The following is a 23177-nucleotide window of genomic DNA, read 5'->3' as shown; positions in this document are numbered from 1 at the left end:
CAGCAGTGAGTCGCTTCGTGTTTCCTTAGCCATATAGGTACTTGAAGTGCGTTCGGAAAGGTTACAGTGCGCGGACGGTGTCACTTGAGGTAAGTTGTAAACAAAACATTTTTATTCGCGATTAAGTGACAAAAACTGAGTTATGAAATTAAGTTATTGTCTGTTTCTAAAATAATCAAATTAATTTAGTAGGTACATAATTTAATAACCAATTATTATTTTACTTGTAGGGTTGTGTTTGTTGAAAAAAAGGAGTGTGATGATCTGTTGATGAAAGCAGTTTTACAAGTTTAGTTAGAGTGACATTTTTAAATAAATGAACAAACGGGAGCAAAAATCATGGGTACTTAAAATCCTTGTAATGATTATATACTTTTGTGTAATATTTTAAGAATCATTAAGCCCAATAATAAGCCAAATTAATAATAATTCTTCAGTTACACTAAAACAAAATATAATTTGAAACAAATTACATAAGGACATAAACTAACATGAGGAAAGTAGGTACTAGTAACTGATAATCATTCACATCCATCAATTTATGGCGTTATTCATAAACGCTTTATCCCATGAGCCGTGGCAATAATTATGCCGGGATAACGCAAGGAGGATGATTCATAAACGCTTCATAAACTTGAATTAGCTAATAATCTTTTGTCATTATTTGTGCTGTTGACTTCTGTATTTGTGAGAAAAGGACAAAACACTTTATAACTTGTCAGTTCAGTGACTTTTTTAAGAATAAGGGGGTTATTATTGAAACTCATCATTTTAAGGTCAATTCTACGTCACCATAGAACATCAAGTTAAAAGTATGAAATTACTTTGCACTCTTGTGAATAAAACGCAACTCTCTCATCATCCGTTTTTGAAGAATCAAGAGAACCTTCACCAGTTCTTGCGGTGAAATCAAATAAACTTACAACTTACAAAAAATCATGAGAAATAAACGAAATCATTTAGTTACTTATAAACATCGTAATTATTCCTTTTTCCGATTATACCTTTACAAGACCATAATGATAATAATTGACGATACAACAACTGTCGAAAGACATGGCGAAGTCTTTATTACTAATTGAAATATTCAAAAAATAATAATATATCATCATTGAGAAACAACGAGGAAATGCCGTCAGCATCCTTGGTCCCAAGGGCCTATTTCAAGTAACTTTTTTATTTAACTTTTTAGTTAGTAGGATTTAAGTTGATGTTGTCTTAGTGCACTTTCATATTATCCGATCCGATATCGGATATCGGAAGGATTTCAAAGACGAAAATCAAAGATGGCCGCTTAAATGTATGGGATATTGGTCCTACATCCGATATCGGATCGGATAATATGAAAACGCAAAGTTTTTTCATTACCTAATTTTTAATAAACTTTTAATGTTAAGGATACATCAAATATTGACTCTAGATACGATATGAATCGGATATGTCACTGTCAAAAATGACGTTTTTAGGGTTCCGTAGTCAACTAGGAACCCTTATAGTTTCGCCATGTCTGTCTGTCCGTCCGTCCGTCCGTCCGTCCGTCCGTCCGTCCGTCCGTCCGTCCGCGGATAATCTCAGTAACCGTTAGCACTAGAAAGCTGAAATTTGGTACCAATATGTATATCAATCACGCCAACAAAGTGCAAAAATAAAAAATGGAAAAAAATGTTTTATTAGGGTACCCCCCCTACATGTAAAGTGGGGGCTGATATTTTTTTTCATTCCAACCCCAACGTGTGATATATTGTTGGATAGGTATTTAAAAATGAATAAGGGTTTACTAAGATCGTTTTTTGATAAACTTAATATTTTCGGAAATAATCGCTCCTAAAGGAAAAAAAAGTGCGTCCCCCCCCCCTCTAACTTTTGAACCATATGTTTAAAAAATATGAAAAAAATCACAAAAGTAGAACTTTATAAGGACTTTCTAGGAAAATTGTTTTGAACTTGATAGGTTCAGTAGTTTTTGAGAAAAATACGGAAAACTACGGAACCCTACACTGAGCGTGGCCCGACACGCTCTTGGCCGGTTTTTAATTAAGGTATGGTGAGGGAAGATTGAAGGGTTTGTCTTGAGGGGTATGATGAAATATGCCTATTATCATTTAAAAAAATAGGAATCATCGGTTTCGGAGATTTTTCTAATGGTCCAGATCCAACTTATCGTTATTAGGTATATTATTTACTTACTAATCATTATTTCTTACCAATATCAAAATAAAAAATATACATAGTAGGTATAGAAATATCGAATCGGTGTGGAGATATGCAATGTATGGAAATAATCTTGATAAACATTAATAAAAAATTCGGAGACAAGACAAAACAACATATTTTCTATCAGCAAGACATTGACAACATCAACTTAAAACCATAAACAATCAAATAGAGGAGACATAAAAAAAATATTGGGAGACACCTTACACAGATCAACCTAGCCACAGCTACTATGGGTGCTAGGCGAAGATGTACTTACATATAGATAAATACGTACTCATATACATAGGAAATATCCATGACTCAGGAAGAAATATCTGTGCTTATCACACAAATAGATGCCCTTACCGGGATTCGAACCCGGGACCGCGCCGCGGATTAGCAGGCAGGGTAACTACGCGCTAGGCCAGAGCGGTCGTCGAATGAGATATCAAGATACCTTTCTTTACTATTTAATGGTCTTTTCGTGACCTTCCAAGAGTCTTTTCATTAAAAGTATTGTCCGTCTACTGTCCTTTGAGTCGTCGGCAACCCGAACCCTCCTTAGAACTTGTACACTCCTTTTTGCTGTGTACTTAACACAGCAAAAGGGAATGTACAAGTTTCTAATGGGGTGGCAACGCGCATGTGACACTGTTTGAGTTGCAGGCGTCCATAGGTTACGGTGACCGCTTTACATCAGGCGGGCCGTATGCTTGTTTGCCACCGACGTAGTATAAAAAAAAAAGTATTAAAACACCCAGATTTTATAACAAAGTATTTAATCGAGAATGCAGCAAGGTGCATTACTGTAATTCCGAAAGTCGTCTAATTTCGAAAGTCGCACAAAAATCACCATTATTTCCATCATATCAAGATTCCCCTTTCGGAATGACCAGAGCATTTCTGTCATTCGGAATTACCCTAATGCACCATATGCACCTTTCACATGCACTTTTTACAACTGTGTCAGTTTCGCAAAAGTCGCGACCGGTTTTTTTACGAAATAAACATTGTAGATTGTAGTGACCAATTGACCATGCGTAAAGACCATAGAGGTACAATAATATAGAGATGACTAAGGGGACGGGGCTATGACAGAACAAGATGTACTTATAGAACTTTAACCTTAACTCCTTATCACAATCTTACATACATACAATCACACCTGTATCCCATAAAGGGGTAGGCAGAGCACATGCAACTACACAAGTTTCACTCACGGGGTTGAGAGAAAACGGGTGCGTCTGCGTATCGATCGATATAACTTTTTTTGATATATTTTTAGTCGTTATAACGATCATTTGATATAATTATTGAATCATATCACAACAAATAATATACTAACAAATTGTATAATTCTTATTTAATATAATGATCATTTTTTCGAATAACATTTATTATAACATACTTTGTGTATAATGCTTATTTCCGATAATAAATAAATTGTATGACACAAATTCTTTCTAAAGCACAGTTAAAATAAAAAACAATTGTACAATAAATTAGATCCATCATTTACTCTGGTAAGTAGATTACGTTAGAACTGTGACCTCTACACACAACGCGCTGCTACCAGAAAAATAGAGAAAACTACAGTGCAGTGACAGGTTGCCAGCTTTTCGCTTACGCGACAATTTCACCGATATCCCGACAGTCGACTTCTACGACACCCACGGGAAGAAAGGGGGTGGTGAAATTCTTAACACACACACACACACCACACACACAGTCTTACTTTTTTATTCCGCACCAAAATGAAATCTAGATTTTGGCAACAAATAAGTAATCCGACGTAAATACATTTGGTATGCCGTGAGAGAACGCAGATTGGAGGGATATCACAACAAATAATATACTAACAAATTGTATAATTCTTATTTAATATAATGATCATTTTTTCGAATAACATTTATTATAACATACTTTGTGTATAATGCTTATTTCCGATAATAAATAAATTGTATGACACAAATTCTTTCTAAAGCACAGTTAAAATAAAAAACAATTGTACAATAAATTAGATCCATCATTTACTCTGGTAAGTAGATTACGTTAGAACTGTGACCTCTACACACAACGCGCTGCTACCAGAAAAATAGAGAAAACTACAGTGCAGTGACAGGTTGCCAGCTTTTCGCTTACGCGACAATTTCACCGATATCCCGACAGTCGACTTCTACGACACCCACGGGAAGAAAGGGGGTGGTGAAATTCTTAACACACACACACACACCACACACACAGTCTTACTTTTTTATTCCGCACCAAAATGAAATCTAGATTTTGGCAACAAATAAGTAATCCGACGTAAATACATTTGGTATGCCGTGAGAGAACGCAGATTGGAGGCAATACTTAAGCAAACCGGTCGCCTGGTGGTAAACGTTCACCGTTCACCGCTCTAATGGACACTCAAACACTCTAAGAGATGTAGGTGCGATGCTAGCCTTCGAGTCTACACTTGTCTTGAAGAAGTCTACCGACTTTGTCCTATAAAGGAGAATGAGCATTTTCTCCCATGAATGTATACAGATGGGACATGGCTCGTTTGAAATGGCTTATTTATAGGATTATTTAGTTGTATGACACTAACTTTGGATCACTTGCAGGGACTGAGTTATTTAAAAAAAACCGGCCAAGAGCGTGTCGGGCCACGCTCAGTGTAGGGTTCCGTAGTTTTCCGTATTTTTTCTCAAAAACTACTGAACCTATCAAGTTCAAAACAATTTTCCTAGAAAGTCTTTATAAAGTTCTACATTTGTGATTTTTTTCATATTTTTTAAACATATGGTTCAAAAGTTAGAGGGGGGGGGGACGCACTTTTTTTTACTTTAGGAGCGATTATTTCCGAAAATATTAATATTATCAAAAAATGATCTGAGTAAACCCTTATTCATTTTTAAATACCTATCCAACAATATATCACTCGTTGGGGTTGGAATTAAAAAAAATATCAGCCCCCACTTTACATGTAGGGGGGGTACCCTAATAAAACATTTTTTTCCATTTTTTATTTTTGCACTTTGTTGGCGTGATTGATATACATATTGGTACCAAATTTCAGCTTTCTAGTGCTTACGGTTACTGAGATTATCCGCGGACGGACGGACGGACGGACGGACGGACGGACGGACGGACGGACGGACGGACGGACGGACGGACGGACGGACGGACGGACGGACAGACAGACATGGCGAAACTATAAGGGTTCCTAGTTGACTACGGAACCCTAAAAAAGTATGGCGCAAAAAATATGTTGTTTTACAAAATGCTTGTTACGTAGCTGGTTCTGATATTATTTATAGTGGATAATAAGAGAAATGCTACACTTCTGTATACCACTACTTACGTTTAAGCGGGGGCACTTCTCTGTATGTACATTAGTTAGTAGGTCTATGCAACGAACATGAACTCACGATAATGAGAGCATTTTGTATGCGACCAGGCAACAACGCATTGACACGCTGCCTAAATGTTTCAAGTTAGACATTAAGGATACGTGACGGAAATAGAACAAACTTGTGTGTTATTGTTGCCTTAACCTTCTATCATTGTGCGCAAGCGCAGGTATTCTAAATTACACAATTAAATAGTAGTATCTCATAATTTTTAATGATGATAATGCGAAAATGTTGAATGTTGAGGTCATTATACTCTTTATTTATCACACCAATCAAAACCGCAATGTTATGAAACTTACACGCTCTCTCATTACCTAATTAAGTAAATGGAGGTATTGCTCGAGTTGACCGTGCGTTATCCCACAGCATTTGTCACAGCTTATGGGAGCCTGGGGTCCGCTTTGACAACAACTAACCCATTTATTATACATATAAGTAAAGTAAGGACATTTCAAAAATAAATTACTCGCGAAGGAAAGTCATACAGAAAAAAAAAAGTTTCTATGAGCCATGTACAACAATTAGGCCAATAGTCTTATAAAGAGAGGCAAACGAGTAAAATAAATAATAAATACAAGACCCTTGGCAATGAGGACCATTTTGGCATTGAAGCTCTAGGTCCATGGGGTCAATTGGGGCCCTAGCGCGAACAAGTTTTTCACTGAAATCGCGAAGCGTCTGGTCGAGGTAACTGGCTCCGTAGCTGAATGGCATTTCTGCGACGCGAAACGCCACCGAAACGCCGCAGAAATGTAGTCTGGCTCTGTCGCGCCAATACGCAAGAGCGATAGAGATAGATAGCTACGAAAGAGATAACTATTATCGTGAGCGTTTCGTGAGCGTTTGTGCATTCGGCTACGCACACTGGTGACCGAAGAGCTGGCGACTTTCCTCGCACAACGCATTGCGATACAGCGAGGAAATGTCGCCAGCCAACTAGCTTACAATGTCTCATGGGTCAAGGGCCTATTTTAGATATTAGGTAATTTTTAAGTTTAGTCTTAAGTTTCTTATACAATAATTATTTAAATATGTAGTAACTAAATTACTATTTTGCAAAAATAAAAATGTGTTCCAGGATGTTCATCTGGCTAGCATTGGCAGCGGTGGCGTTGGCTTGGTGGGCGCGATGGCACGCGGGGCGCCGGCGCATGGTAGCTTTGGCTAGTCAGCTGCCTGGCCCGCCAGTTGTGCCGTTGCTTGGCAACGCCTTGCGATTCATGGTGCCTTCTGAAGGTAAGTCAGGCTATATAGTTAACTCATGAGTGGAGCGTTCGGCGGGGCGGACGAGCGTGCGTCCACTCTATGCAGCGTCGACTTAGGACACTTGTATGAGCTTCAATTGTTTGACATGCACGCTGCACTCCTATTCCCGCCCAGCGAGACACAGCAATGGGACTTTTCATTCGCACATATGGCTGCCGCCACAGAACTTAATTTAGATAGAAGAAACAAATTCATATATTTGTATAGGGGCCGAGCGTGTCAAATTTTGTACTGAAGTTGATTCTTGCCTGTAATTTTAAATATGTCTCAGGCTCTTGATTGTTCATAATTTTTGTGTTGTTGCAATTGAATATCACGTAACGAGGCATTTTTTATGTTTTGGTTGACTTCAACTTACAAAAATTGACGCCCGAAAGCTGCAAGCTGCGAGTAAAGACGGACAACTCAGTGGATTTCACTGAGTTCATTTGACACGCTAAGTAGATACGTTTGCTTGATCTATGGTGCTGCCGCTCACCGCTGTCGCGCTTAGACCAATGTCGTGGCTGGGCCGTAAGCGCGACAGCGGTGAGCGGCGGCCATATATTAGAGCGAGACACAACGATGGGAGTTTTCATTCGCACATATGGCTGCCGCTCACCGCTGTCGCGCTTAGACCAATGTCGTGGCTGGGCCGTTACACTAACTAATTGTTCCGCGCGATCAAAATGCATATAAATAAATCTGTTTTGGACTTCAGTGGCGTCCGCTTGCCAAGCGTTTATAATACGCACTCCATAGCGTAAATGTCATGAAAAATTACTCTCATTCTATGGAGAAGGTGAACAGACCTCAAACGATGACTTACTACAACCAAAAATTGCAACACAGTAATTTTCCGTAACACGGTAATGAGTAACGTAAAAAAAGTCATGCTACGAGTAGCTAAACAGCGGAAGCTAAAAATAGTATGAAAAATCCTTGCTACTGTGAAATCTATGTAGTTCAGTGGCGCGATCTAAGCTTAATCATACACATTGATAATCACTGCATCGCCTTATCATCCGACCAGGAAAACTCGTTTAAATACCCGTAATTATAAATTCCTGATAGTCAAGTAAACTACAACAAATTACTGCAGAAACAAAAGTAATTGAGCTTGCTCACCATGCTCGGTTGAAGCTAATGACCACATGAACCAAGTTCCGTACAAGAACAACCAGTTTTTAAAGTTATTATTCTGATCATAATTGACAGTGAAGAAAGGAATCTCTCGTCCTGTTCCTCATCAATAAAAACTGGTCAAGTGTGAGCTCTTTTAATTAGCATACCGAGAGATCCGAACAATGATTCAATTATGAAACTATAAACACGAATGATTCCTGTCTAATAATATTAAGTATTTATAAATGGACTATCGTATTAAGGGCCATTTTTTTCAAAGTTGTCCACCCCTTTTTTTTTACATGGGTGTTTTTTACGCGATCAATAACTTAGAATCGCGAGCTCTTTCGATCCTGATAGGAGGAAAAAAATGTCCCAAGATTTCCATAAATTTTTTCGAACCTACCATTCCGTTACCGCCATACAAAATGTATGAAAAAATGGTAACGGAATGGGAAAAAAACCTTGGGACACTTTTTTCTCCTATTAGAATTCAAAGAGCTCGCGATTCTGAGTGGAAACCACATAAAAATTTCCAAATCCAAAAAAAGGGGTGGACAACTTTGAAAAAATGTCCCATAAAAGAGAGAAGATAATGTTCAAATTTTATTTCGCCATTACTATACTGCCGACTCCAATACATATTTAAATCCTGACCAGAAATATATGATTATTGTCAGGAGGGCGCTGTAATATTATGATGTATGGGGGGACAGTTCAGTATAGTATGAAGAAAATATGTTCTAATGAAATTCCGCAAGATGGCGCGTAGTCATATATTTCTGGTCAGGCTTTACTACAATTAACTTTTTGATATTGTCAATACCTACATATCATCTCTACATAATCATGCCTTATTTTCTATATCATTAAAATTTTATTCGAGTAAGGTCATTTGATACATATCTTTATCGACCGTTTAGACCATTATCATTATTAAGGGCTGGCCAGTATTTTGCTCAGAGAATAAGCATCGCCATTCAGCGGGGCAATGCGGCCAGCCTTTTGGGCACGCTGCCTGTTGGTGGCGACTTGCAGGGTGTTTTTGAGTTGTAGGTGTGTGTGTGTGTGTGTGTGTGTTTTTTTTTTTTTTTTTTTTTAGTATGTACTTTTAGGTTTAGTTTATTGACGATGCATGTTGCGGATTTTCCATTGTCTTACTTTTTGACGAAGCTTGTAGCTAATAACGGACTTTGTATTCAGTTGACGAAGCCTGCGTTGCGGATTTGAGAATATGGTCTCTGAATAAATTATGTTATCATTATATGCGGAAGAAATTATAACATGCATGCGTGAGTTTTCTGGTCACTTTGCTTAGTGTAATCGTTGTTGACCTCATTATGTCTGCACAGATGACCAATCAGCTCTTTAAGATTTTATTTTTATTTTTGTTTGATAGCCAGTTCGTGTGAAAATATCGTTTTGACAGTTATTTTCAAAATGTGTGTCGAATGGTATCCCTTATAAAGTTGTTGCTGCCCTGATTTTTGATATTTTTGACTTTTGACACACATCGGATTTCGACCTTAGTTTTGACGTTCACAACAAACAGCAGTACATGAGTACAGTCTGACCAAAACGATTAAAAATTAAAAAGTGGCAACAATGTAGTGTCATCCCTGTCAAATCAATAGGGTAATTCCATGTAACAGAGTAATGTAAGTGACCAATTATTTGCATGTTTTTTTTATTCATGGTGCTAATTTAAATATCAATATATCTAAGGATTAAAAGTAGGCTTATCTAGAGATAAATTAAGACTTCAATTTGCATCATAAATAAAAAAACATGCAATGAAGTGGTCACTTACATTACAGTTACGTGGAATTGCCCAATTTAGGCGTGAGAAAACGGGACGACACTACGATGTTTTCACTTTTTAATTCTACTCTTTCTGCAGGGTTGTTGCCGCGAGAGTATGTCGCCGCGAGATAGACTACCCGTCCTTATGTCATTAATACAGTTAGAAGAAGACGCGTCATCTATCTCGCGGCGACATACTCTCGCGGCCGTCATGTGCTAGGCCTACTGATCAGACTGTAATATACTGCTTTTATTGATCAAATTCTAAGCGCCTGATAATATTTTTCATCTCGTTTCAGAACTGAGCAACGTGGTGTACCAGCTAATGCAGGAGTATGGCGACCTGTGGCGATTCTGGCTCGGGCCCGATCTGAACGTAGTCGTCAGTGCCCCTGACGACGTCAAGGTATCTATCTTATCTTATCTTTTTTTGTATACTACCTCGGTGGCAAGCAAGCATATGGTTCGCCTGATGGAAAGCGGTCACCATCACCTATGGACGCCTGCAACTCAAGGAGTGTCACGTGCGCGTTGCCAACCCATTAGAAGCTTGTTCACTCCTTTTTGCTGTGTTCTAGTAACTAGATTCCCGATTTCAAAATAATGTTCCTTACTTAAAAAAATAACTGTTTTCATCGGGAATAGATTACAACGAATCAGTTTAGAACCGAGTTTTTACTGACTCCTATCTAAAATCTCATTCGATTCATTTAAGACCCCATAATAATAATTAATTCTTTATTACAATATAACACAACTACTTAACAGTTATTTAAGCAATTTCCGAAAAGTTTGTACATTTGGATTACGTCTCCGATTTTGAAAAACTTGGTTACCAGATTTCTATACATTTTCGGTAACAAAAAATGAAAGTTTCATACAAACTACCTGGAACATTTTGGGAAAGCTAGTGGATCTTACTCAGCATCATGGACTCTATCAGCCTACCAATTTTTATCAAAATCAGAGACGTGATCCAAATGTACAAACTTATCGGGAATTGCAGATTTAGGACCCCGTAGAATTACTTCTCCGTCTACTTAATCAAAGTAATTTTATTTTCCAGAGTCTTCTTACAAACTCAAAAACTAGTACTAAAGGCCCACAATATAAGTACATGGCTGACTTCTTAGGTGAAGGCATTCTGAGCGGTTCAGGTATGTTATTACTAATAACTAATTTCACTCCGTCCATATTTATGATTTTGAAATTTATTTAATAAAAGATTTCTGACAATTGTTAGGCACGTGACAATTTCAATTTAGATTTCTTTCAACCCCTTTTTGCCAAGAGTGGCACTGAAACTTGAGTAATTCATGTGCTCTGCCTACTTCCTTAATAAAACCTAAGGTACATCGGGGCAAATCCCGACTGGGGGACAATAGGCTACTTGCCTCCTAGTCAAATCAGCTTCTTTTTAAGAACTGTCAAAATAAATTTGAACGACTTGCTAATATGGAATTGATATGAAATCGAATTGAGTGACGTCACGGTCAACTTAGTTACTTTAGAGGTACCTATATAATTATTTCTTAAATAGAAATTAGATTTAAAAATAACTTCTGTCCATGTTTTTCTTATAACTATCTGATGCTTTATTTCGTGCGTGGTATAATAGTATTTTATACAATCGTGATATAATACAAAGCTTTTCAGTCGAGTACCAAGTTTAGGCCACGAAGCTTGCTGAGTGGCCTAATAGTACGGTACGAGAGTGAAAAGCTTAATTATATCACTATTGTATACAATACTTTATCTACGAGTCATCATCTTCATCATCAATGGACGGAAATATCATCATTCATGCAAGTTAAAATTAATAATGTTAATAGAGTCGTTCACCGTTGTATCAACATCGAATTACCTAGCAACCAATTGTTTGTAATAACCGTCTCTGATTGGCCGATAACGCGACAGATAAAAAAAAATATGTTTCAGATGCAGGAAAATTTGCCAGGTATCGCAAATTAGTGTAGAAATTGTATGAAGTTCTATTTTTGAAATTATTACAGTTAACTAAAGTCAACTATAATGAGCTTATTATAATTGAGTCGGAACTGCCATAGAGTATCCAACACTGAAAAGTTAGCACTTATAGTTTAGTCTGTGGTGTCCTAATTGACAGATTACAGTCGACAAGTAGAAAAAATATTTTTCTCAAACATGGTATGAAATATTGATGTTATGTGCCTTATAATTGGCAGCGAAGTATGACGTTGCAGGTGCGGCTAGGACGATTGATAGATAATGGAATTTCATACAAACCTTGCAGGCCAAGGCCGGCAAAGTCCTCTTTTTTAATTTCCAAACACAGATAATTGTGACATAACATCCAGGTATTTAGCCAATTAAAAAAAAACTATAAGGGGCTTTGTTGGTCACCACAATTTTTGTAGCTTCCACATAAAAAACTCAACTTTTAACTTTCACTGCATCATTTATTTCATAATAAAAGTAAAAAATACATTCAATCCGCCTACATATTTTTCCCCATTTTCTTTTCTTGTCCTCTATTGTTTTTAAACCATAAACAAGTTATAGACTTTTTACTTTAACCTTTCACATACAAAAAGTTTTAATACAAATTAAACTTGTGTTCTGTTCTGAACATATTGGGGGCCAGGCCAAGCAATAACAAATATGTACAACGACAAATAACGAACTAAACTTGAAAGCTAATTCTGTCAATTAACCTAAATTAAACAAAACACTTATCTACTTAACTATAGTCAATCGGTAAGGGACATATTTTAGTGACACTCATTTTTACAATAAAACCCTTTGTATTTTTTACATGCAAGGCTCAGACCTTACCATCCTTACCGGGTTGAACATCCACAATCCGACCTACTGGCCAACACAACGGAGAGATATTATCTTCCTTCAACAAAACTAAAGTTCCTATTTCTAAGTTAGGAGTCCATTTGAAATAGACGAGTCATATTAACACGATCAAGAGGCAGAGAACCCATTAATTGAGAAGCATGTTTCGCCTTAATTCTAAAGCCTTATACATTTATATAGAACATATTTGAGTTCCCTATTTGCATTCATAATCCAATATTTTTCATTAAGGGTACTCAACAATAAAGTGGTACTAGCATGTTTCAATCTTAAGTGCTCATTACGAATAATAATTTTAGTTACATGAGAACCTTTCGGCAATACAATCGGATGTTTTTGGTCATAGGATAATCCTGTATTTTCTAATCTACCGCCTACACGTAATAACCCTTCAGAATCAAGAAAGGGATGCAAACTATTCAAGCTAGATCTCAATGGCAAGTTGTTATTTAAGTTATCAATATCATTACTGAAGAACTTTCTTTGTTCACATTTAATATTATATGCAAAGCACAATCTAGTTCTCGAGGAGATAAAAATCCCTGACGTTTGTTAGTATTTACCTTTTTACAATTAAATACAAATCTAAGAAGATATGCTACAATCCTTGTTAATTTGTTAATACTTGAATGTTTCTGTATCAGATCATGAATAGAATTCGAGCTTACATCAACACACGTACTACAACATTTAGTTGTAGGCCTTAACTCTGGCATGTCAGAAGATTTGAAAACATCATCTTCTACAGTCTTGTGATGGAAAGTAGGGTCAGACAAAAACTTAGGCCCATGCCACCATAAGCTACATTTTTCCAATATTTGGGGCTCTACACCACGAGATAACATATCCGCGGCATTGTCCTGAGTATTTACATAATGCCATTCAAAGCCGGAGGATAACTTTTGAATCTTGTCAACTCTGTTACCTACATACACGTTAAGCCTTACTGGAAGTGTTTTTAACCATGCCAACAAAATCATAGAATCACTGTAAAGATGCACATTTACCGAGTATTTTAAAGACAGAGCGGAATACACCTTCCGAGCTAGAATCGCAAGTAAGAGCGCGCCATTCAGTTCCAATTTTGGGACAGTTAATTGTAATTTATCCTTAGGATTGATTCGGGACTTTGAACATAAAAGGTTCACCGAAACCCTTTCATCAGTATCAATTACACGTAAGTACAAACAACATCCATGAGCAGCATTGGAAGCATCCGAAAATCCCACTAACTCCAACGATTTCGCTCCGTGAACATTGATATTCCTGCCAATAGAAATATCAGACATCTGAACTAAACTATAGGCAAAGTCAACCCATTTTTTATTTAGATCCTGAGGTAGAAAATCATCCCATTTTAACGATTCGAACCAAACCTGCTGCATCAAAATCTTTGCCTGCACTAACACAGGGCCACACAATCCTAACGGATCAAAAAATTTGCTTATGAAACTAAGCATTTGACGTTTCGTATACTTTCTTGAACCTCCTTAACAGGGCACTGCATGTGAAGAGTATCAGTAATAACATCATATGTCAGTCCAAGAGTTTTGACATATTCATTATTTTTGTCAAAGCTCCTACTGTCGAGTTGCTGCAGCTCGACTGGAATGTCGCTCAATATTTCCCTATTATTAGAGCACCATTTGTGGAGAGACAAACTACCCAACCTCATGATATCAATCAACTCCTTTTTCATCTGACAAAGCTCATCAAAATCATTTGAACCACACTGAATGTCATCCACATAGCAAGTATGCTTCAACACAAACGAAGCCAAAGGATATTGGCCCTCGTATCTTTGAGCTAGCTCTAACAAACACCTACATGCCAAAAAGGCAGAATTTTTTAACCCATAGGTTACTGTCTGCAACTGCACACATTTGACTGACTCGTCAGGAGAGAATCACGCCACAGAATATTTTGCAAACAACGATATTTATCCTCAATCAAGATTTGCCGATACATAGCCTTTATATCACACAATAATACATATTTGAAAGTTCTGAATAAAATCAGAATTTCAAAGAGATCCTTTTGAACCACGGGACCATTTATTAAAATATCATTCAAACATATACCATTCTTTGTGACAGCACCAGCATCAAAGACAGCCCGAACAGGTGTTGTTTTACTGGCACTAATTACAGGGTGGTGGGGCAAAAACATGACATTTCCCGCATTAAGGTCATAATTAGACATGTCAAAATATTTGGCATGACCTTGATGTATATAGTCATGTATAATTTTTTTATACTTTTGACTCAAATCAACATCTCGCGCAAACCGCTTTTCTAAATTGTAAAGTCGTTGCAAAGCGCTACTAAAAGAATCGCCTAACTCCAATTTATCCATATCAACCTTCACCGGCAAGGCTACAGTAAACTTGTCATTTTCCAACTTAACAGACTCCTGAAAAATCTGTTCAGCCTGCTCGGCCTCAGTACCAGTCTCTTTGATGATATTAGGTACCTTCTCACAATCCCAAAATTTCGACATTATATCTGCAATATCTTCGGAAGCCTCACAATTCCTTGACAGGGAGGAAACTTCAGTTTGTTTAAAACAAGGAAAGGGAGCTTGTAAATCATCTTCTACAACATTATTACAAGTAAATGCCTTACCTTTGGAAGCAACACAAAAGTTACTTATAGACTTCTTGCCAGCAGGGAAGGGCAGCCTCCCGCCTACAATATGACCGAATCTCGTCTTCACCAAGTAAGGACCCACAGGTGTCAGCTGCCTGCAGACATACTGGAACGCCTGGAAAAAGACATCGGCCCCTAATAATAACGAATTCTCACTCGATTCATTAAACTTCTCATCAGCCAATTCGGCATAAGATGGCATATTAAATTGAGAAGTATCAAATGACTGCTGTGGAAGGGCACGAGTAACCCTTTTTGTTACACAGCATGACACTTCAACCTTAAAATCACCTACAGTCGAATAAACAACTAAATCCGCCATCTTTGCAATTTCATTATCCTTATCACACACACCAGTTACTACCTCATCAGATCTGTATGCCGAAACACCTACCTCATTTATCAGTTCCTCACTAACAAAATGCACCTGTGAGCATGAGTCTAGCAAGGCCCTAGCATGAACAAAAGTGCCATCCTTTTTCTTTAGTTTAACAATTATGGATGGAAGCAATATACTGGCCTTCTGCGGCCTAGCAGAAAAGCTCACAGTTTTAGATGAGTGGGTAGGCAAGCAATGATCATCAGTATTGGAATTGTCACTCACCTTCTGAGAGGCTTCATCAGCTAAGGAGACATTAGTTACTTTTCCTGTATTTGGAGAATGTAATAATGTATTGTGCAATTCATGACATGTGGCACATTTCAACTTCAGTAGACATCTACCCTGATGACTATTGAGACATAACTTACATAATTCATTGGCCTCAACAATCTCGCATCGCTCCTGGTAAGGAAGCAACTTGAACTTGGGACATTCATATATTTTATGAGAATTCTGGCAATACTTACAAGAAACCCCCATAGTGGCCGCGGCACTCACAGTAGACTTTACTGTCTTCTTGGGCTCCTCCGTACTGGTAGCTTCCAAGGCAATCGCTCTCTTTTCTAGGAAGGTAAGGAATTCACACAATTTAGGAACCTCTTTCACATCACGTTCAAGATGAAATCCACGGTATGTATAGGAATCAATCTTCTTAGCTAAAATATTAACCAATATAGTATCCCAGAACTCAACTTTCTCATTTAAGTTTTTCAAAGCTGCAAGATGCATATTTACAGTTGACACTACAGACCGCAGGGCAGAAGCTGTACACTTTGTCAAAACTGGCATGTCAAGAATGCTATTTACATGAAAATTTACAATTTTAGGTATGTTATTGTACCTATCATCAAGGAGCTTTAGAGCTACTTCATAATTTTCATCATTTAACATCAAGTTTTTTATCAAGTCCAAGGGTTCCCCTGCTAGAAAGGACTGTAAATAATACAATTTTTCGCAGGTGCTTAACTTCGCATCCTTATGAATGACAGCTCTGAACATATTTACAAATGGATGGTAATCCATAATGAATACACCATCGAAGGTTTTTATATTAATACAGGGAAGTTTTTTAAACTTACTTGTTTCCAGCTCGGAGGATGGAGTCGCCTGTGCAGCCGGCGATACTTGTTTTAAACGAGTCTCGATTAGTGCAAGACACAAATCCCGCTTGGTCTCGTAGGATTCATATGATTCGTCATCCTCCGGCTCTAACGCCAGGATGGCCCTATTGCACAACTCATAATCATTAAAAGATTTTATCAACCTCTCTTTTTTCTGCAAAATCAATTCGATAGAAGCAGTTTTAAAATCCTCTGACATACAGAAAGTTCCGATGCGCGTTATCGCGCCTTTATGGTAGCCCCGATTGGCCTTCAACTGACTCAATTCAGACGACATATTGTACAATTTACACTAAATGTTTACATAAGTCACTAACATAACTACACAATTGTATTACGATAAATTAATACAAACTACGCCCGCCTTTGAACGTCGCGAAAACTTTTGAAACACACCGACGGAGCGTTGACACTGACAGTTCTGCCGGCCGAAGAGTTGAACGTGAGCGGGTACGTTCGGATACTCGTAACCCGTTGCTGCAGCGTTGACTGGAACCGCGTACTCCAAATCACTGCACGGACGGCGACTTCTTCGGACAGGATGTTCGATCGCGCCCTTCTAGTGCTGGCACAATTTTCAAATAACGTTTTGTCCAGCTAACATCATCGATGGTTTTAGTAATTTCGACAAAATTTTTGAAAGCGACTTATGAGGAAAATCTTGAAAATCAATTTAATTTGTAAATCGTAATCTTCTTTTAACTTTTATGTTCAGCAAACAGCTTATATTTTTCACAACTCACTATTATCTTCTACAACTGACTTCTTCACTTAATTCATCTCCATATCTCGAAGGACCATTTTATGTTGGTCACCACAATTTCTGTAGCTTCCACATAAAGAACTCAACTTTAACTTTCACTGCATCATTTATTTTATAATAAAAGTAAAAAATACATTCAATCCGCCTACATATTTTTCCCCATTTTCTTTTCTTCTGTCCTCTATTGTTTTTAAACCATAAACAAGTTATAGACTTTTTACTTTAACCTTTCACATACAAAAAGTTTTAATACAAATTAAACTTGTGTTCTGTTCTGAACAGGCTTTATAGACGTGCCGACTGCAACTGGTACGGGTCCTAGACAATATTTGATTTTGGGTGCGTTTTCATACAAAAAAAATTTTTTTCGTTTTTTTTTTTTAATTTTTTTTTAACTTTTTGTTTTTTTATAAGCGTATACGGGGTAGCAAAGGGGAACGAAAATTCGATTATTTTTGCGCTACGACGCACCGTTTAGGAGATACAGCCATCCAAAGTTACTATTTTCAGTAGACTTTATTTATTTCATACCATGTTTGAGAAAAGCACTATACATACCTCGGCGGGAAATGGGGTTGCCCCCTTTGTCCCGGCCTCTGTAGTAATGTACTATTATTTTAACTACAGTCAAGTTCCCTATTGTAACTGATCCATTTTTATCCATTATTGCACTATTGAGTTCCGAATGTATCCACTAAAGACGCGTGTCACACATGAAAAAAATGGATCAGTTGCAATTGTCCCCCAGTTGAAATTGCCCTGCTGTACCTTACATAATATTCTGTCTTTAAAAATTCCAGGACCAACATGGCGAATACGCAGGAAGATAGCGTTGCCGAACTACGGCCGACGAGCAGTGGAGAGCTATGAAGAGGTGTTCAACAGGGAAGCAGACCAGATGCTGGCCAGACTGCGAGGGCGAACTGGCGAGGCCTTCGACATTTACGATGACGTCGTCACAGGAACAACTTACACTGTTTGCCGTAAGACTTCTTTTTTTACACTACGTCGGTAGCAAACAAAGTATACGATCCGCCTGATGGAAAGCGGTCCGTAACCTATGGACGCCTGCAACTCAAGGAGTGTCACATGCGCGTTGCCAACCCATTAGAAACTTGTACACTCCCTTTTTCTGTGTTAAGTACACAGCAAACAGGAGTGTACAATTTCCAAGGAGGGTTCGAGTTGCCGACGACTCGAAGGACAATAGACGGAACAAATTAGTTCCGTAGGTTCTTCCATCATCAGCACCGCACCCTCGTTGAACTCTGGCAGCCTTACACACCGGCAAGAACACAACACTATGAGTAGGGTCTAGTGCTATTTGGCTGCGGTCTTCTGTAAGGCGGAGGTACTTCCCCAGTTGGGTTCTGCTCTAGATTCGAGCGAGATGATTATCCGCTGTGCTGTGCCCTACCACACAAAGCGGAATATCATTCGCTATGCCCTACGTCCTACAAAATCCGATTACTTCTGATTTATTACGAGTATACATACCATTATACGGTCGAAGGGCACTAGTAATATAAAGTCATGAAGAGGTATTCAACAGGGGATGCTGGTGAGGCTAGAATAGAAGGCCGCGTCGGCGAGACCTTAGACATTTATGATGACGTCGTCAGAGGCACCACTGTTTGCCGTAAGACTTCTATTTTTAACCGCCGCCCATATATCAAGGAAGGGGGTTCTCAATTCGTCTGTTTTTTTTTTTATTGCATCAATTGCTGCCTGAGGGTCTACAATCCGTGACCATCGTCTAAGTCATACCTTTTCTAGAGCCAGTTTCACGAGGTGTATCATTGAACAACAGTCTTTTAAGCCTTTCTTAATTGACCGTTGGTCGATGTTAATATCTATATTCTTACTTGTAGAAAATCTGTAGGTAATAAAAATAGGTAAACGCAACTTGTGTAATGGATTCGTTAGGATATTCCTGATTGCCTAATTAATGAAGTAGAAATATCAATCCCAAATGCAGTATGTATCTGAAAGAAAAGCAAACACTTAAACCCGTTAACGTTTAGCTTATACTCAGAGATACAACCCCGAAATCCCAAAAAAAAATCTGTTTCTTACGTTTTAGTAGTGTAAAGCTGATTTTTTCTATGGGAGCTTCAATATTTTTTTCGCAATCTCAGTCTTGGTCCCATAGCACTGCACTGTATTGCACCACTTTTTTTTTAAAGTTCTAAACCTCTATTATGATCTTATTTTAGAGGCTTTGATGGGATTGACGAGACAACAAACACTGGATCTACCTAACTTGGATTTGATCATTCGTGAATCACATGAGTAAGTAAATCCGTTTTCTATACTTTATAAACAAAAAAATACTGGAACATTTCACCTACCGAGATAATATTTTTCTTCTATTACCGTTCAGACTAGTTCACTAACTTGGGTTACTCATTAGCCCAACACAGTCTGAAAAAAATCAGAACTACTGGATTTGACGCATACTGCCGCATACTTTCAGACGACAAAGTTACTGACGTTACTGTACTATAGTTAGTGACAGGGTTCCAGTAACCAGGGTTCACTTTCCGACTCAATCCTTTTAATCTCCTCCTGTTGGCTGTTGTTGAACTGACCCAGTAAAATAAACTAAAATATAAAATATACGTTAGTCATGGTCAAAAACAGCCTACACATGGAAGCAATCCCAATTTGTAAACAAAAGAACCAATTTTTTGTACAACTTAAAACTAATTATAACTTAGAATATATTTACAAATAAAAATGCTCCCCAGGTCTTCGTCCGCGGTAATGGTGCCCAGTAGGCTGGCAGCGTTGCCTTTTTGAATGGCCAAGCTTAATCGCTGGCCAATATAAAATTTTCTATTAATTTACCAAAATTATTTTGCAGTTTGTATCTACTCGTCTTCATGAGAATGACGAAGTGGTATCTTCAAATAGAGCCCTTATACAGAATCACAAAATATTATCAGCAGCAAATAAGATTCATAAAGAAGATACAAGAAATGGTAGACGTCATTGTGCAGCACAGACTGAAGGTCCTGGAAGCTATGGAAGATGAAAGGAAAATGGAGCTCCTGAAGTTAGAAGGGGATAATGAACACAACACGGAATTGACTGTCGTGGACAGACTTGTGTTGTCTAACCAAATATCAAGCTATGATGAAATGTTGAGAGAGATATTTACACTCTTTACCTCGGTACGTTTTTATTAGTTAGTTAAGTTAACGTAATTTTATTAATTAATTGCATAAGTAGGTATTACCGAAATTGATTTTTAATATGTTACAAACGAACTGCCCGATAGTTATGTGATCCGTTCACACTTCACACTGATGCACAGTCTTCTTAGCTTGCAAAAGTATATCCAACATTGCAATCACGACTGTTTAATTAATTTCTTATTAATTGCAGAGTCAAGAAGCGACGGCAAAGATGGCGTCTTTCTTACTACTGATGATGGCGTATCATCCTCATTACCAGGTAAAATTTAAAAGATAAACATTCCTATTTATTTAGAAAATGGCCGTCAATAGCAATTCCTAACAATGTAATGTGGTTATAGTTAAGAATCATGATGTATGTTGTAATAATTGATAAAAAAAAACATTGATGTAATAAGTATTTAATGAGAAATAATAGGGTATAATGAAATTAATGGAGTACAATAAATAATGAATGGCAATTTATCTCCCATGCGTGTTACTTTGTACAGGAAAAAGTCTACCAAGAAATTAAAAGCGTCTTCGGCGACAGCGATAAAGACGTCAGTGATGTGGATATCAAGCAGATGACGTACTTAGACATGTGCTTTAAGGAGGTGCTGCGGCTCTTCCCTATAGGAGTCATGCTGCAGAGGACTATATCTGACGATATTAAAATAAGTACGTATCTTAAACTAAGATAAAAGTAACAGAAATAAAAATTGTGTTTGTGTGAGAAAAGCAAAGACGTCACTAATATCAAAACTTAAGAGATTACGTAGCTCGCTCGACACACTGACGCAAATGATTATCGCCATCCATTTCGTTGACTATATTATTAAGCCTTTGGTGACATAACCCACGAAAAGATTGAAGAGTACAGGGCTCAAATTAGAACCTTGTCGCATCCCAACAACAAGCTCCCCGGTTGTGATGCATCTGATACTACTCTAATATTTTTATTTTTATTCTTAACTTTGATACGAACTAGAACTTAACCACAGTATAATATGAGTACTATCGTATGACTAAGGGCCGGTTGCATCAAACCGTCTGTCACCGTTAAAGCGTTCGTTAAATTTTATTGTATGGGAAGTTCCATAGTCGTCTGCTGCGTGACGATGATGTGTCTGTCAAATGTGGTTGATGCAACTGGCCCTTAACCTTGTTTTAGGTAACGCAACGTTGCCAGCCGGTTGCTCGCTCGTCGTCCCAATCTTCCACATGCACCGGGACAAGCGGTACTGGGCCAATCCAAACAGCTTTGACCCGGAGAGGTTTAGCCCTGAACAAACTAAGCTGCGCCACGGCAGCTGCTATATTCCCTTCAGTTTGGGACCGATGGATTGCATGGGTAACTTTTATATTACATTTTTTAACGATACCTATTTAATAGAGGCAACCATGAGTATTTCGTAATCGTTACTGGATAGCGAGAAGATGTTTGGTTCTCTGGTACCTATTTAAGTAACCATTTGAGAGGCCTGTTCTATCTCTTGTTATATTTCGGTAGTTCTTGAGTGAGTTAGATCGTTTCAAAACAATATTTAGACTTTAAATCCATCAAGTTTTTCGCCACGATAACGTGCTTTAAACAACAACAACCAATAAACTATACAGTTCTGTAATAATATTTTGTTTCTCAATTCGGCCAAGTCTCGGTAAAAATGTTATTATACATTTCCCTTAATCCACCGAAAAGTATGTCCTTAAACAGATCCCCAATATTTTTCTCACACCTTTTATTGTCATTCAACCATTTAGTTTTTTTGTTGTAAATTGTAAATAAAACCTTTTTTTTTTTTCAGGGAGATACTTCGGCACCAAATTAGTGAAGACCATGTGCGTGAAGATATTGCGAGAGTTCCGGCTGACGTCTCCCGAGTCCTACAATGACATGCGCCTTGTGCTAGCCATCTCGGTCGCCTCCGTCAACGGCTATCCCGTTCAGCTACATCGACGATAACAATGGGTTTCGAAAAACATTAACCCGTAAACTACTGGGTCTAATAAATGAGACATACCTATAGTATCCAGCTCATTTTGGCGAAGTCTGATAAGATAAAACTTCATGAACTTGCTGCCGGCGCGGCGGCACTCGAAGGTTATTTACACAGGTTCATCTAAGAACGAGATTTTTTGATAGAAGCAGTTGCAGTACTGCAGTGTATAACTGAACTACCTTTACTCTATCATTTTTATTATTCTTTTCATGAAGTTTGATCTCTAAGAATCTATGCAGATTATGCAGAGAATCTGCAACCATCCATGTGAGGAAACTGTGCATTCAGCCTGAGGTTCCCATATGAAATTGCAGTCAGTTGCAGCTTTTTCACATTATTCGATCCGATATCGTATGTAAGTACGATACCCTACACATATACCAGCAGTTCTCGAAAAGTTTGTAAATTTGTTTTTTGTTACCAAGATTTATTTCATGAATTGAGATTTTAGTAAGTTTTATTTGGCT

At 37.8% G+C, this 23177-nt stretch overlaps 1 protein-coding gene across 1 annotated transcript; it reads left to right on the top strand.

Moving 5' to 3' along the window:
- LOC125236806 (cytochrome P450 4C1-like) lies at window positions 1-23177 on the top strand. The gene is made up of 11 exons (XM_048143736.1): window positions 1-89; window positions 6676-6833; window positions 10070-10176; window positions 10837-10927; window positions 18329-18511; window positions 19745-19820; window positions 20395-20704; window positions 20919-20987; window positions 21220-21388; window positions 21882-22061; window positions 22516-23177. Exons 2-11 carry the CDS (start codon window positions 6677-6679, stop codon window positions 22671-22673), a joined length of 1500 nt encoding a protein of 499 aa, XP_047999693.1. The 5' UTR covers window positions 1-89; window position 6676; the 3' UTR covers window positions 22674-23177.

This window comes from Leguminivora glycinivorella, chromosome 19 (genome assembly GCF_023078275.1).
Source record: "Leguminivora glycinivorella isolate SPB_JAAS2020 chromosome 19, LegGlyc_1.1, whole genome shotgun sequence".
NCBI lineage: Eukaryota > Metazoa > Arthropoda > Insecta > Lepidoptera > Tortricidae > Leguminivora > Leguminivora glycinivorella.
Note: the sequence above shows the minus strand (reverse complement) of the source record. Positions and strands in the feature narration are given on the sequence as shown.

What these genes read in the sequence shown, in the direction of transcription:
- LOC125236806 (XM_048143736.1), top strand. Translation starts at nt 6,677, where the DNA reads ATGTTCATCTGGCTAGCATTGGCAGCGGTGGCGTTGGCTTGGTGGGCG. An exon ending in ATCATTCGTGAATCACATGA is followed by an intron (nt 19,821 to 20,394) that starts GTAAGTAAATCC and finishes ATTATTTTGCAG; the next exon opens with TTTGTATCTACTCGTCTTCA. An exon ending in GGGACCGATGGATTGCATGG is followed by an intron (nt 22,062 to 22,515) that starts GTAACTTTTATA and finishes TTTTTTTTTCAG; the next exon opens with GGAGATACTTCGGCACCAAA.